This window comes from Lottia gigantea (genome assembly GCF_000327385.1).
Source record: "Lottia gigantea unplaced genomic scaffold LOTGIsca_19, whole genome shotgun sequence".
In the NCBI taxonomy this organism is placed as follows: domain Eukaryota; kingdom Metazoa; phylum Mollusca; class Gastropoda; family Lottiidae; genus Lottia; species Lottia gigantea.
Window position 1 is genome coordinate 645,577 of NW_008708358.1, and position 14,907 is coordinate 660,483.

Consider the following 14,907-nt stretch of genomic DNA (forward strand, 5'->3'; position numbering starts at 1 on the left):
AACTGGTCGGTGATAAATAATCTCCCACTAATCTGACTCGACACGTTATTAAATCGTCGTGCTTCAGATTTTTGTGATGTTTGAATTATCGCTTGTACAGAATATTGAATACTTTAGTATTGTCACACCCAAATTCCTTCAAACGACACGATTAAAGAAAGAACCCTTCAAAATTTCGTTGGAAAGACTGGAGCTGATTAGTGAATACCAGCTTATGAATAACCTCAATCATCCAGACACATGCAGTAATAGTCGTGATCAACAGGTAATATTCCGTTAATGGAACAATTTCCCGACATAATTACAAAATTACGTGTAGTTCTTACATTCTGGTAACAAGGCCGGGTGCTTTGTTTCGTAGGAATCTGCAAAAAATTAACAGAGTTTTACGTCTTACCTTTCTGCTCCTAATTATTTATAAAGATATTTAAGCCGAGCAGTGTGTAACAGATCAAATCAATTAGAATTAGGTCCGTGTTGCATCTGGAAACTCACCAAGAAGAAATTTACTCTTATTGCCCTCATAATTATTTGAAATGTGACAACAACAACAAAATTTGGTACGGTACGATTAGTTATCCGTCCCGAGAAACTGTCTGAATACCTACCGGGACGACTGGTTTGGAATAGGGTTAATCTATCAATATATAGTGCCTCTCTGATATGCTTTGGAAGACAGACATCATTGCCGGTTGAATCCCAATCATTGAGGCTGAAAAACAACACCATCTGTAGGCCTACCATTTGTGCTCGACGACTGGTTTGGAATGGAGGGTAACCGCTTGAACCCTAAGTCAAATCATAAGGACTTAAAAGCCGCACCATGTATCTATATGAATTGTCTTGACGACTGGGTTTAAATGGGCATTGTTAAGCTCCCTCTCTCATTCTTTAAACCAGTTCCACCTGAACTCTTGGCCTAATCAATAGAGCTTAAACAAAGTATCTACGGACGGTGCTTGAAATTATTGTTTATACATCGCGACCATGAAAACTTTAATTATTGTCGTGAAATCGATTAAGAAATCAAATAATAGAGCGTTGGTCGTGTTTCCACCTCAAGTGATCAAGTTATATGGTTTAGTCAATAGAGAACGCATTCACCGTCGTGTACCCGAGAGTGACAGAACATAATGCTTTGGGAACTTTATTTCTTGAGTATGCTTGTAGGTAAGAATCAAAACGATTTTGAGTATTTTATCATTAATGTAATTAAAGTTAACATTGTTTAGTCCAAAATGGTCACTAGAATTATTTGACGTCTGTTTTTTTTTAATTTGGTAAATGCTGGGAACATCCCAAACAAAGGATGGGTTGAATTTACATATCGTAACATTTCAACATTACTTTAAAATTAAATTCCAAAAACATAGGTCTACCCTGTCGAAAGTTATAAATTTTGAAACGATAATGTCCCAGATAAACATGTTGCCAACACAACGACTAAGATTCCAGACAGTACATAAATGTGAAAGATTTTTCTGAAGATGCTATGATCGCATAGTTGCCCAGTCAGTTGCTCTCAGATCTTCAAAAATGAAACAAATATGTCAAATAAATACAGAGTCTTGAACTATTGGAGGTGTAAAAGCTGCGTAAAAGGGACAGTAAAGAGGTTTTCTCTGTTAGCATCAATTTTTCACCAATTTTCAATCAGACGTCTGTGGTTCCTTCAATTTCATTAAAACTAAGTGTTTAATGACACCACTAATCGCGGGCGGCCTTACGTGATAGTTGGCGATTAATGACGTCAACGAACACTATTTTTTTTGTGAATGGCAGGAACTACAGACCAACCTAAAATTAGAATGATGCAAATTGATGCTATCAGTGTTCCTGATAAACATATACATATTGAGAAAACCTCCCTACAATCTCTTTAATATTGATATATTAATCAAAATAAGAAAACCTAGATCTGTATATTCCGTTCTTAGAAATTTTAATTAATGGTCTGGTTTCAGTTGGGAACAAATCAAATAGATTCTGTGAACTAACCTTAATATCAACAGAAAGTAACTAATAGTGTTTCTGAAAAGGCCTGATTATGAAAAAATTGGAAGTTTTTATTTTAGATTTTAAAATGATAACCAAGAATAAATTGAATAATATTCCAATACTGGGAGTTTTGGTCTTCTTTATAACATTTAATCTGAAGGCTGCATGCTATAATTGATTGGTTATTGTTATGCAACTTTTTTATACAACGGAAGCACTGTCACCTGCATATATAATAGACCTCATTACGCAATGTAATTTGCAGCTAGACGATTAACATGCCCATAAGAAATCAAGATCCTTTAGCAAAGGTATGCGACATTTTTTCTAAGTCATAAACGTCGTACACCGTTGCTAAAAAACATGATAAAAAATATGCAAACGGACATTTCACAAATAACCAAATTTTAACGATGAAGAAATATTGACTATGAACGGCTATGCTGTTATATGCTCCGACATGCTATGCGCACTTTATATGTAATTTCTATAATTTATATCTATGGCGGGTATATGGCGCCAGACTGGATATGCGAAGACACCTCATACCACCTTTCATTGTGAAATATACTTCCTCATTTATCATTGTGTAACGCCTTAAATAAAAAGTTCATTAGCTGCTGCCAATGTATATGTATTGTCAATATGCTAGTTAGTTAGTATGCCTACTTTGGTTTTTCGTTCTTTTATTTTCAGAGTTAATAAATAGTTTACCAACGTCCAATACTGTACTGGTCAATGTAAATAACACTGGCACGTGGAACGATGCCTACCAGATATGTTGTAATATGAACGGTAGAATCGTCCAACCAGATACTGAATATAAATTAAAGGAGCTTCTTAACAAAAGAAGCGAATTAGATTTGTAAGTTTCCATCGAAAAGAAAGAAAAAACGAAAAAAAAAAACGAAAAAAACGAAAAAAAAAAAACCGATTTTGTTCATGGTGTGGACTCTTGATCATTGCTTATGTGGTTCTAATCTATAATCAAAGAGCTTATAATTCACCTATATGGATATCCCAGTGGTATCTGGTTTCTCTGTAGGGTTATCAGGTTATTAGATGATATTAATTCACGCTAATATGTTGTATAGGATTAGTAGACCTCTTCAGTATTCAGTTGCCACTTTTACAACCCTTTTGTTCCATGCCCTTTTTTGGATTAGAACTGAGAATCTCGGAGTATGTCACTTAAAACTCTGAAATTGACAATAATACGGTCTTTCAGATATCCAGAGTTTTGGGTAGGGATATATGATTCATCTCGAGGGAATGGAACATGGGTCTGGCAAGATGGAAGCACAGTTACATATCCTAAAACAGCACACGAAGTACCAACTGTGGATCAATACTGTTTTAGGTACAAAGTGGATAATCTTAGTGACAAAAATTGTAATTATGCAGAATTTCAAATTATATGCGAAATTAAAAAAGGTAAGCGAATTACTTTATATTTGATAAAAATAGTATCTAAATAACCCCTTACCATTTAATTATACATTTAGAGAGGAGAATAAATAATATAATGTAAATTCTATTGATAAGTTGCATTTTCATAGCAGAAAGGTTTTAATATTGATAAAAATCTTACAAATCTAAACGCTTTTGTGAAGACTTTATTTGTAGTTAACTCATTTCATTTATTTTTGAAGAATGTATTAGTGTCTATGTCTAAATTATGAAATTTTCTCTTTCTTTTCAAAGATATGTGAGTAAATTTGACTTATACACCGGCTATCATCAAATGACGATTTCGTTATATTTTTATTACATCTGAAACCCCTACAGCATACAGTAAAAATTGTCCATCACCAAAAGTATGGGGCTAAAAAGTAAAACGCGTATTTTGTTGAACATCGTGACCGCCATATGCTTTGTTACCAGTCAAGACAAAGATCATTTTCACCATGGCATAATAGTTTGCAACTCTTTGGAATTACCACAACTATTTCCTGTTTATGAGTTAATATTTTTATTAGTGCCTTTGCATCTTACAGGTGAATGTAGCTTTGGTCAATTCGAAAGAAAATCGGCGAACAATGAACTTTCGCCTGTTTTAATATTATCCATCGCATTACAAAATTGTCTTCAGATATGTCTGTGGTTTGAAATGAATGCGACAGAGTGTTCAGGAGTTGTATACCATGATGATAACCAATCCTGTGCCTTGTATACAACAGATATCATACCTTTAGCATCTTATAACAATAACAACATTATTGACAACGAAAACACGACTGTATATCATAAAGATTGCTTCAGTGGTAAGTGAGTCGAGCTCATGAGTTATTATAGGAATACCACGAAGAATGCTGTGCAGCGGGTGGTAAAATATGCTTGTCCTATCTGATCACCCAATGCCACTTTGCATTTTGTTAGTGCATTTATCCAATTTAAATTTTATTTAAATGATGTAATTCTCTCAATTCGTTTCAGTTGAGAAGATTGCCGTTGTTATTGATAACCACAGAAATGAATTGATGGCTGATCCACAGTGCCGTCCACAAAATACTGCTGAACCATCACCATACACCGAAAATGGACCAGATATGAAAACTGCCTCTTCTTGCCATACCACAGTATGGCAAACGCCAAGTCCGTCGACAGAAACAGTTATGTTGACAGAAACAGTTATGTTGACAGTTTGTCCAACCAGTGTATTACCTTTGGTTGAAATGACAAATTCGGGCACATCTTCAGCAATGACAATGACATATACAGCAACAACTACAGAGACGATTTGTGTTTCAGCAGAAACAAAAGCGATAACTGAGTGTGAAGCATCGTCTTGCTCTTGTGAAAAAGAAATTGCTGCCTTTACATCGTTGGATGAAAAACCTTATTCTACTATTCTTCAAACCACAATTTTAGAAACAACACTGGCTGACCACAGTATGGTTTCATCTACAAATAAAACACACATATTAGAGATCTCAGAGAACTACAAAAATATTATAGGTACAGTCTGTTTTTCTGAATATTGATCTATGTATAAGATAATGACCGTGGACGAGTTTTTACAGAGTTTAGAATACCCAAATGCAATGCACATCAAAGAAATTTGCAGTCGTAGGTTTATCAGACATATTCAAAGCTTAAAGCTGCATGTTCAAAAGAAAATACAAACAATATCAAACGTAACAGTTAATTAAAATAAATTGTGCAATCATATTCTAGGTTTTTCCAGTAGTTGATATATATTTTACCTTTTCAGATAGGGCTCGAGACATCAAACTGGATATTCATAATTTATCATCTTATAAGCGTCGGTTTATCAGTGTACCAGATGAAAGACCATCAGCTATAACGATGGGAGTTTGTGGCTCCATCTGCATTGTGGCATTTTTTCTTTCCATTATAATCTGTGATCTTAGATGTAAACGTGTAACAAAATCCAGAGAAATAGAATAGAATAGAATAGTGAATTGTTAGCTTATGAAAGCGATATTACAAGCAGTTATAGTAACATGGATAATTTCAAATGATGTGTACATACTTGTGCTTTGTACTTGAAAAACAAAACCCCCAAAAAATCAAACTCATTGTCGATTGAGAATACCCAAAATAAAATATTTTGAGTGTAATTTGACGCCAGTACGTTTCCACAGAACTACATTTCTATTGCAAGAAAATTGTAAGATTAAATTCGGAAAAGGCTTCTTGAATTTAAGCTCTATCAGATCAGATATTTTAGTGGCAGATTCACAAGGGCAGACCGACCCAGTCAACATCACATCAGCTATTATTCATACACCTTTTATTTCTAAACTAAAAGAGATCTTTCTCCCCAGACAAAAGTCTAATAATATATTAAAAAGAATAACATAATAATATCGATTATCTAACCGTTTGTTATCAATATTACTGCAAGTGTAATTTTTAAACTGTCATATATTTATGGATACTGTTTAAGCTCATGAAAGACATCAATACCAGAACAATTGATGAAACGGCAGATGCATTATTTCGACATTAAATATTTGATTAAACCATAAAATCATTAGACTAATTCATTTATCTGCTTAAGGTGCTATGACACCATAGTGATTGCCAGTTGCATATGGTTGCGAATAATGAAAGTGATCATTAGTACCGAACGCAACTCCCACGGCGAAATGCAAAAAAGATATTTTAAGCATAATTTCTTACCCTAATAAAATGATTATTATCATTATTATTATCATTATGAATATTATTATTATTACAATTCAGTTACATGATGGCTGCAAAACTTATGACCGCTATTCTTCTGCACATATGCAACTCGTGATAGCTATTCACAACCATACACAACTCGTGATCGCTATTAACAACCATACACAACTCTTGATCGCTATTAACAACCATACACAACTCGTGATCGCTATTCACAACCATACACAACTCGTGATCGCTATTCCCAACCATACACAACTCGTGATCGTTATTCACGACCATACACAACTCGTGATGGCAATAACAACAGGTGATCGCTATGGTCTGAGGATCCCTTTACAAAGTACTTTTGGGTAAGACTCGGGGGGGCATAAAATATTGATTGTTTCCTTACTTAATGCCATTGGTGTACATTTTTTTACCTTTATTTCAAATTTAAAACAATAAATAAAAAATTAATTTGTTCCATCAATCTAGGCCATACCATTTTCCATCAATATTTCACAGAAGTCTAGGCCATATCATTATCCATCAATATTTAATATCTAAGCTATACCAAATTCCATCAATATCTAACATTTAGGCTATACCAGTTTTCATCAATATTAAATATTTAGGCTACACCATGTTCCATGAATATTTAATATCCAGGCCATACCAATTTCCATCAATATATAATGTCTAGGCCATACCAAATTCCATCAATATTTAATATCTAGGTTATACCATTATCCATGAATATTTAATATCCAGGCTAGACCAAATTCCATCAATATTTAATATTTAGGCTAGACCAATTTCCATTAATATGTCATATCTAGGCATTACCAATTTCCATCAATATTTATTTTATGTCTTATTTTCATATTTCATTAAGTTATATGTTTCATTTAAATCTTTAATTTTCCTGGAATTTGATAAAGGAATTCCTTACAATGGATTTCTTATTATCACAAAAATTTGTATGGCTTTGATTAATTTGAAAGCATTAAGCTATGTACACATTTACAAACGCCTTATAATGTTTACCATGAACTTTAATACTTTTAATGGCATATTTTGTATTATAAATATCATTTTTCTCTAATTGTTAAACATTCATTCACAACTTTCAATAGGTGAGAATTTTCTAAAGCAGCTGCAACTCTTTCTTTATCAGCAAGTTGTTTATTGACTGGAAATACATAAACAATAGAAGTATAATGTCAAAAGTTACTTTCAACGTCTAATCCCTAATTAAGCATCCAAAACTAAAACTATGAAAAATAGATGTTTCCTTATTATTCAAATTTTGAATATCTAATCACGAATTATTCATAGAAAAAAAAAGATTAATTTCCAATCTGAATAAATAATAGAAGAAATGAATGAAAAACTCTGGGGACAATAGGATTGTAATCTTTTCTACTAGACTCTAGTTGCTTCAATAGCAGGGAATTCAACCACAAGCATTAATCCTAAATTGTGTTATAAATATCTAATATCTAGTCATTGGAGCCATGGTGACTCAGTGAGTTACAGTTTGGCTCCCTGATCTGAACCTCTGGTTTTTAATCCTTTGGATATTTTAACCAGGTTTCCCCGCATCCTTAGTGTCAGTGATCCAGGTTAGAGGGGCTCAAATATAATAATATAGTCTTCAAAATTTCCTGCTTCATTAGCCCAAATAGGTGAATAAAGGTGGGGCATTAAAACTTTTATCACATTAACTACCTATAAGATGGTCAGTATCTACCTATAGGAGTACAATAAACATACTAACCTGCCTCTTCTGATGCATGGCTACCAGGTGATATCTGTACATCAACCTTCAATATAAACCTCATAGTTATCATCATTATCTCATTAACAATATATCTCATTTACAATATATCTCATTAACAATATATCTCATTTACAATATTATATATATATATATATATATCTCATTTACAATATATCTCAATATATCTCATTTACAATAAGCTAATATATCATTAACAATATATCTCAATATATTGCATTTACAATATATATCATTAACAATATATCTCATTTACAATATATATATCATTAACAATATATCTCATTAACAATATATATCATTAACAATATATCTCATTTACAATATATATCATTAACAATATATCTCATTAACAATATATATCATTAACAATATATCTCATTAACAATATATATCATTAACAACATATCTCATTTACATTATATATCATTAACAATATATCTCATTAACAATATATCTCAATATATCTCATTTACAATATATATCATTACCAATATATCTCATTCGAGTTACTAGGGCAAAGCGTTATATTTCATACTTATCAACACTTTCAATGAGTTAATTTAGTTTACATTAAATCACTTGTAACTGTGCCTATAATATGAAATGACAGATAAGGTTTTAAGTTCAGAAGACCACAGTAATGGAAGATAACAATGGTCACACTTTTTTATAATTAGAAAAAATGACCTTATCAAGGCTCTTGCCATTACCAGTATCTCAAATTTTACCTTGCTTTTCAAAAACTTCAAAATTGACTCTAAAGTGACATAAAAGTCGTATCTTATGACAACTTGATTAATTAGTATTCATTGAAATTGGTGAATTGTTTCTATTCAAACAGATCATTAACTTTAATGTATATTCATTATATTGAAAGGGAAGATTCTTCATGTAAGAAGTTAATATTGATTTTAATTTGTCTATGAAGTTTTTAAGTAATTGCAAAGTCTAATTAAGGAAGGGTGATATCAGGTTTTGGTTCTCAGTGTATATGGTGTCATTAGGTAACTTTATCTTTAGAGATATCTTATGTCTATTGAGTGCAGACAGAACACAATTTTGGATTTGTGCTATATATGTGCTTTCATTTTCATGATAATGATTAGAATAATTATTATAATCAATATTATTACTATTGCTGTCTATATTACAATAATAAAATAATAATCAAATTATTTTACTGCTATTACAGCCAATCATTAAAATCATATTGGAAATTATTTCAAGTTGGTTTCCATAGGATTCAAAAGTTTCAGCAAACAGAATATGAAATATGAAAGTTTGGTGTCAGAAAAGATTCTGAATCAAAAGGGGAATTCAATAATTCACATAAACCAACTTTGTAAAAGCTGAAAACTAGATATATCTTTACAAAATTACTAATACAAAGAAATGCTAGGCACAAAGTAAGGAAATTGTGAAGAATTTGTCTTAAGTTATAAAGTCTACATAAGATAATCTCTAGATTATCTATTCACTTTATAGATTTTAAATCTTCAGGGTTTCTTATCAAGATAAAACATGAGAAGAGAACATACCTTAAATCTTGGTGGCAACGCTCGCAGTAACTTTACTCTAATAGATAAACCTATTAAAGTAGCCATACTACAGTGTGGAATCGTTGGTGTGAATGATATAGAAATCTTATTTTTCTTATTGTCAACCTAAAATAGTCAAAAAAAAAATCTCAAGTCTCTAGATACTAGTGGAAATTACATAAAATATAAAAAGAAATATTCATATTTCAAAGGATAACAACTATTAAAGATCTTTTTTTACAAGCTGATCCATGGCCCACCAAATTGATATTCAGTTTGATCATCCAAATATTGCCTCGCCATTTACAATTAGGTTTTTTTTTTGGAAAGACAAAATAAGTAACTTCATCTATAACACATTACTCATTGGTCATATTACATAAAGGATTCTCTTGTTATTACTTACATGAACATTAGCATGGTCAACTACATTTAATTCTTCTAACGTCAAGGGATGTTCAGGATCATTTATAGATCTTATTAGATTTACTTTGGTTAAGGAATACATCAATGATATAGCAATTGGAATGTATTCAAATAAAGTCAACTTATAGTGTGCTGGACTTAGAATCGGAGAACTCTCATGATAATGAATGACTGGGATCATAGGTTCTTGAAGGGTAAGTAGGCCATCATCAACTTATAACCTAGCTAGAAATTCTAGATTAACAGAACGGACCATGTCATATGGACATGATTATTCACATATCAATCACAGGTAATTATACCTACTAGAGCATAGCTTGAAAACAATGTATTCTAATTCATTGAAATTATAGAAAGAGAGTGACTGTCTGTGAGGGAAGGTCTATATGAGTCTATATAGTGAGCTTATCTCCAAACTGGTATATAAATCTGTAGGGAAGGGACAGGGATCAAAACTGCAACAGTGCCAGCACGGTGTATGCAACACGTACAAATCAACATCAGCAAGAACAGATTGAGACTGAGATTAACCACAGGGGCACAGGCACAGGTATAACTCCAAAATTCTACAAGACTTTAACTCATAACATGTTGCAGACATGTGTTTCAGTTACTCAACCCTCATCAGCTCAATTGCAAATATACTCCTGCCCAAAAATATAAAAAATGGTTAAATGGACTTAAAGTGGAGGAGTGTGAACAAAACATTGTGTATTTGTGTGTATTCCTAAAAAGGATATCATACACTTCTCGGTCATCTATTTCGTCAAGTACGTCATTGTCTTCATCTTCTGGTAGGATTTCTCTTTCGGTTGTTTTCTGGAAGACTACAGGGTTCGCATTATCCAGAGACATTTTTTTAAAATCCAGATATCTACTTTCGATTATTTGTTCATGGCCTTGATCATCCAGCAGTTTATTTTACATTGAAATATTTGAAATGTCTGGATAATCGAAATATTATGGATACGTACAAAACCTGCCGGGAAGTTTGGGTGCACTTTTAATAACTATGATGATAAGATAAATCCGGGTATTAAAGTGATTTTAAACTGTAAAACAACATTAATTCATTTAAATTGTCTGCTGTTTTTAAAGTCAGATTTCAAAATGATCTCTTTTTTTTTGTACGGAACTTATCAGTGAAACGAGATGAGAGCATTTTCGAAGAACGCAATGTAAAGTTAGTTTAGAAATATACCAAGGTTAGAAAGTAAATGAATGGTAATTCTCGTTTTGTTGAAGTGTTCGGTTTATGTAGCATGAAGGCACGGGTTGCATAAGATGAATTCAACAAACAAAAAGAGTCTTTTCCCTCTGAATAGTGTTCCAAGGGAGACTACTCTTGTTAAACTGAGTTGCTGGCTACAGATTACAGTTATTTAGTATAATGTCTATACAATGGTATAAATTTGAAAGTCCGTTAATGTTAATACTTGTCTTCACAATAGATTATTATTATATAGATCTACTATTACTTTGTTTTTTATTATTTTGCAGCTATCACATCAAGGAAATATTTGTGTGAGGTCTGTTTTCTTGAAGCTATGTCTTCTAAACAAAAGTCTAAGCGTTATTACATTCGTGGAAATATTGTACCTTTTGAAGAAGATGCTAGTCATGAATTTAAGGGTCATAGAAACCTGTGTGTAGAAGAGTTACCTCCATGGACTCAAGTAAATTCACGAACAGAGAAAGCATCTAGGAAAGCCGTTTCAAGGTAAAGATCAAACAACTGATACTGAAAAGCTCACTTGCTTCGGAAATTCTGTCCAATAGGCTCTAGGTTGTAGGTCGGGATTAAAACTTTTGACTCGAGAAAACATTTAAAATTTCGAATGATCTATTATTTCCTTTGTGATGTTATTATTTGAAAAAATTTATTGAGTTTTAAGCCTTACTGCTAAATTGATTTTTTGTTCTGATTAATAAGTCAGTTAGTTTTGAATAGAATTGATACAGATTCAGATTCTGTACCGTTATCACCAGTAGTTATGATATATTTCTATAATTTATTTTAAGGGCAATTAATGGGTTTTTAAATACTGGAAATGGAGGAATGATTTATTTAGGTATAATCGACTGTGGTAAATCAATCGGATTAAAGCTCACCCATTACCAGGTATTGTGAATATATTTGGTCAAAATATAACAACTATTGTTACCGGCTAGGTTATGCTTATACAAATTATTTTTCTTGCTGATTCTGATTAAGTAATAATATATAATTTTTCTTTTTTAAAAAAATCTGTGATTCCATAACATTGATGTCACCAAATTCTGCCAAAATGAAAATGTTTCGTTTATTGTAAGTATGCAACCTGTGATTCCTAGAATAAATGATACTAATTTTAGCACAAATTTTAATTAGCGGTTGAGGGCATAAGGGCTATAGGGCGGTTGGGATGAAAAATCACCTTGTAATTTGGCATGTTCACATCTATAAAGCCCAAGGGAATCAAAAACTTTAGTATGCATTGTCACAAAGACTATTTTTTAGGAATTTTAAAATTGTATTGATTTATTACAGAAAGACCATGTTGTTGGAAGTCTTCAAGATTTAATGAGTAGATATAACCCTCCTGTATTATCACATAGATATAAAGTCCGATTTATACCAGTTATAGATAAAGGATGTACACCATCACAGATAGCTCAACAATGTAATTATGATTCTAGGTATGTATCGCTGGTTTAAATTCATATACAGGTCTTATTCTTCTGTCTGAATGTTTGGAGTGGAATTTAAATATTGATTTGATGTGCTAAAGAGTCATCCCAATAGCTTTTTTGATTTAATTTTGAAGAATAAACATTGGCAGAAACATACCTAATTGCAATCTAATAAGTGATAAAGGCTTCAAAAATTAGTCATATCAATTTGTACATCTTTTAACTTTTTTGTGCCAGCACTCTAACTTCTGGGACAAATATTTGTGTAGCATCTTACTCAGTTGAAAATATAGTTGAAAGCTGATAGGCTTGGTATAGTGTGAATAGCTTGATAATCTATATCTGTTAATTATTAGTCTAATGGTTGATCAGTGTGGAAGAACAAGAGAACACATGTACAGAACACATCATTATTGTTGGTGTGATAATGACTGTATGGCACAGACCAATTGTGTAAGTTTTTTTTCAATAAACTCTTGAATTATAATCAGCATTCTAAAGTTCTCTGAAAACAAATACCTGAATTGATAATGCATTAACTAATTCAATTTTGCTCTATTTTTTTGTATATTATGTACTAGGGTGTACTGGTAGCTGATTATGTAATAGAAATAACTATAAAAGGCTGGGATCCCTCTGATAGTAGAAATAAAGATGGTGTGGGAAGTATATTGAATCTACATCCTATACATGAGAACGAAGAGGGCTCGGTTTATTTTCGAAGACAGGCCAGTCTTGTTAAGGTAATTTCATTGTCTCTATATACACTAGTAAAAGTTGAATTATACAGCTTTGATGGTTTAACCAGTGCTCAATCTCTAAACTGTTAGAAAATATTCCTATAGATTTTACAACCATGTTTCCATCTGCACCTTCATTACATTTGATGCTGAGTATGATATAGAAATACATTAAATTGGGTCTGATTTATAGATAGAGTTATGTACCTTTGATCAGTTGAATTCTTTCAGGGATAAACTAACCAGGGTTATTATAATAATCTATTAAACTTGTTACCTATGTAAAGTTCACATAGTTATTTTGGTATATTACAAAGGTCCACAAAGCTAATTAAGTTTAATTAAGGTTTACAATACACCACAGAGCTAATGAGGTTAGGTTTATATATTACAATACACCACAGAGCTAATATTACAATACACCACACAGCTAATTAAGTTAGGTTTTATATATTACAATACATCACAGAGCTAATTAGGCTGAGCTAATTAGGTTAGGTTATATATTACAATACACCACAGAGCTAATTAAGTTAGGTATATATATTACAATACACCACAGAGCTAATTAGGTTAGGTTTTATATATTACAATACACCACAGAGCTAATTAGGTTGAGCTAATTCGGTTAGGATTATGTTACAATACACCACAGAGCTACAGAGCTAATTAGGTTAGGTTTATAAAGAACAATACACCACAGAGCTAATTAGGTTGAGCTAATTAGGTTAGGTTTATAGATTACAGTACACCTCAGAGCTAATTAAGTTAGGTTTATATATTATAATACACCAATACAATAGGTTGAGCTAATTAGGTTAGGATTATGTTACGATACACCACAGAGCTGATTAGGCAGAGCTAATTAGGCCAGGTTTATATATTACAATATACCACAGAGCTAATTAGGCTGAGCTAATTCGGTTAGGTTTATAGATTACAGTACACCTCAGAGCTAATTAAGTTAGGTTTATATATTATAATACACCAATACAATAGGTTGAGCTAATTAGGTTAGGATTATGTTACGATACACCACAGAGCTGATTAGGCAGAGCTAATTAGGCCAGGTTTATATATTACAATATACCACAGAGCTGATTAGGCAGAGCTAATTAGGCCAGGTTTATATATTACAATATACCACAGAGCTAATTAGGTTAGGTTTGGTTTATTGCAGTACACTCCTGCTGATATAGTACAAGTTACCAGGAAACAAGTACAAGATGGCTGTAAAACTGAAATAGAAAGGTTAAGTTTTTTTTCTATGATCAGGAGCACCTGATATATAATTTTATTTATTTAGTGATTTTTAATGACTTGACACACTTTATGGTACTTGTTTTGATTAAATAGTTTATTCTATTCAAATTGTTATTTAAAATTCCTAAAATTTAAATTTTTAGATTGAGAAAAGAAATAAGGAAAGCTGTAGCACTGAAAGAGTGTTAAGTAAACTGAATGTGCTCAAAGCGATGTTTTCCAGTGCTGTATATTCCAGCTTCATTTTCATTGATTACTGGTATATCCCTTAAGATCATTCAGATATTTTGAAAGGAAAATATTAAGAGTGTTTCTGAGTGGGTTACAT

The 14,907-nt window shown here is 32.0% G+C and overlaps 3 protein-coding genes across 3 annotated transcripts; 2 read left to right on the forward strand and 1 right to left on the reverse strand.

Moving 5' to 3' along the window:
- Positions 1 to 1,133: 1,133 nt before the first annotated feature.
- Positions 1,134 to 5,409, forward strand: LOTGIDRAFT_159030 (hypothetical protein; the record flags this gene model as incomplete). The annotated part of the gene is made up of 6 exons (XM_009052693.1): positions 1,134 to 1,170; positions 2,695 to 2,863; positions 3,227 to 3,432; positions 4,179 to 4,262; positions 4,435 to 4,956; positions 5,213 to 5,409. The coding sequence occupies 6 exons, from the start codon at positions 1,134 to 1,136 to the stop codon at positions 5,407 to 5,409; spliced, it is 1,215 nt and encodes a 404-aa protein (XP_009050941.1).
- Positions 5,410 to 6,563: 1,154 nt separating this feature from the next.
- LOTGIDRAFT_187336 (hypothetical protein) lies at positions 6,564 to 10,775 on the reverse strand. The gene is made up of 5 exons (XM_009052694.1): positions 10,642 to 10,775; positions 9,884 to 9,961; positions 9,478 to 9,603; positions 7,916 to 7,961; positions 6,564 to 7,327 (listed from the first exon to the last, which is right to left on the reverse strand). The coding sequence occupies exons 1-5, from the start codon at positions 10,756 to 10,758 to the stop codon at positions 7,227 to 7,229; spliced, it is 468 nt and encodes a 155-aa protein (XP_009050942.1). The 5' UTR covers positions 10,759 to 10,775; the 3' UTR covers positions 6,564 to 7,226.
- A 675-nt stretch (positions 10,776 to 11,450) lies between these two features.
- LOTGIDRAFT_159033 (hypothetical protein) lies at positions 11,451 to 14,768 on the forward strand (the record flags this gene model as incomplete). Its single annotated transcript, XM_009052695.1, has 7 exons — positions 11,451 to 11,623; positions 11,926 to 12,025; positions 12,434 to 12,582; positions 12,933 to 13,029; positions 13,158 to 13,319; positions 14,497 to 14,567; positions 14,723 to 14,768. The coding sequence occupies 7 exons, from the start codon at positions 11,451 to 11,453 to the stop codon at positions 14,766 to 14,768; spliced, it is 798 nt and encodes a 265-aa protein (XP_009050943.1).
- Between the last annotated feature and the right edge of the window lie 139 nt (positions 14,769 to 14,907).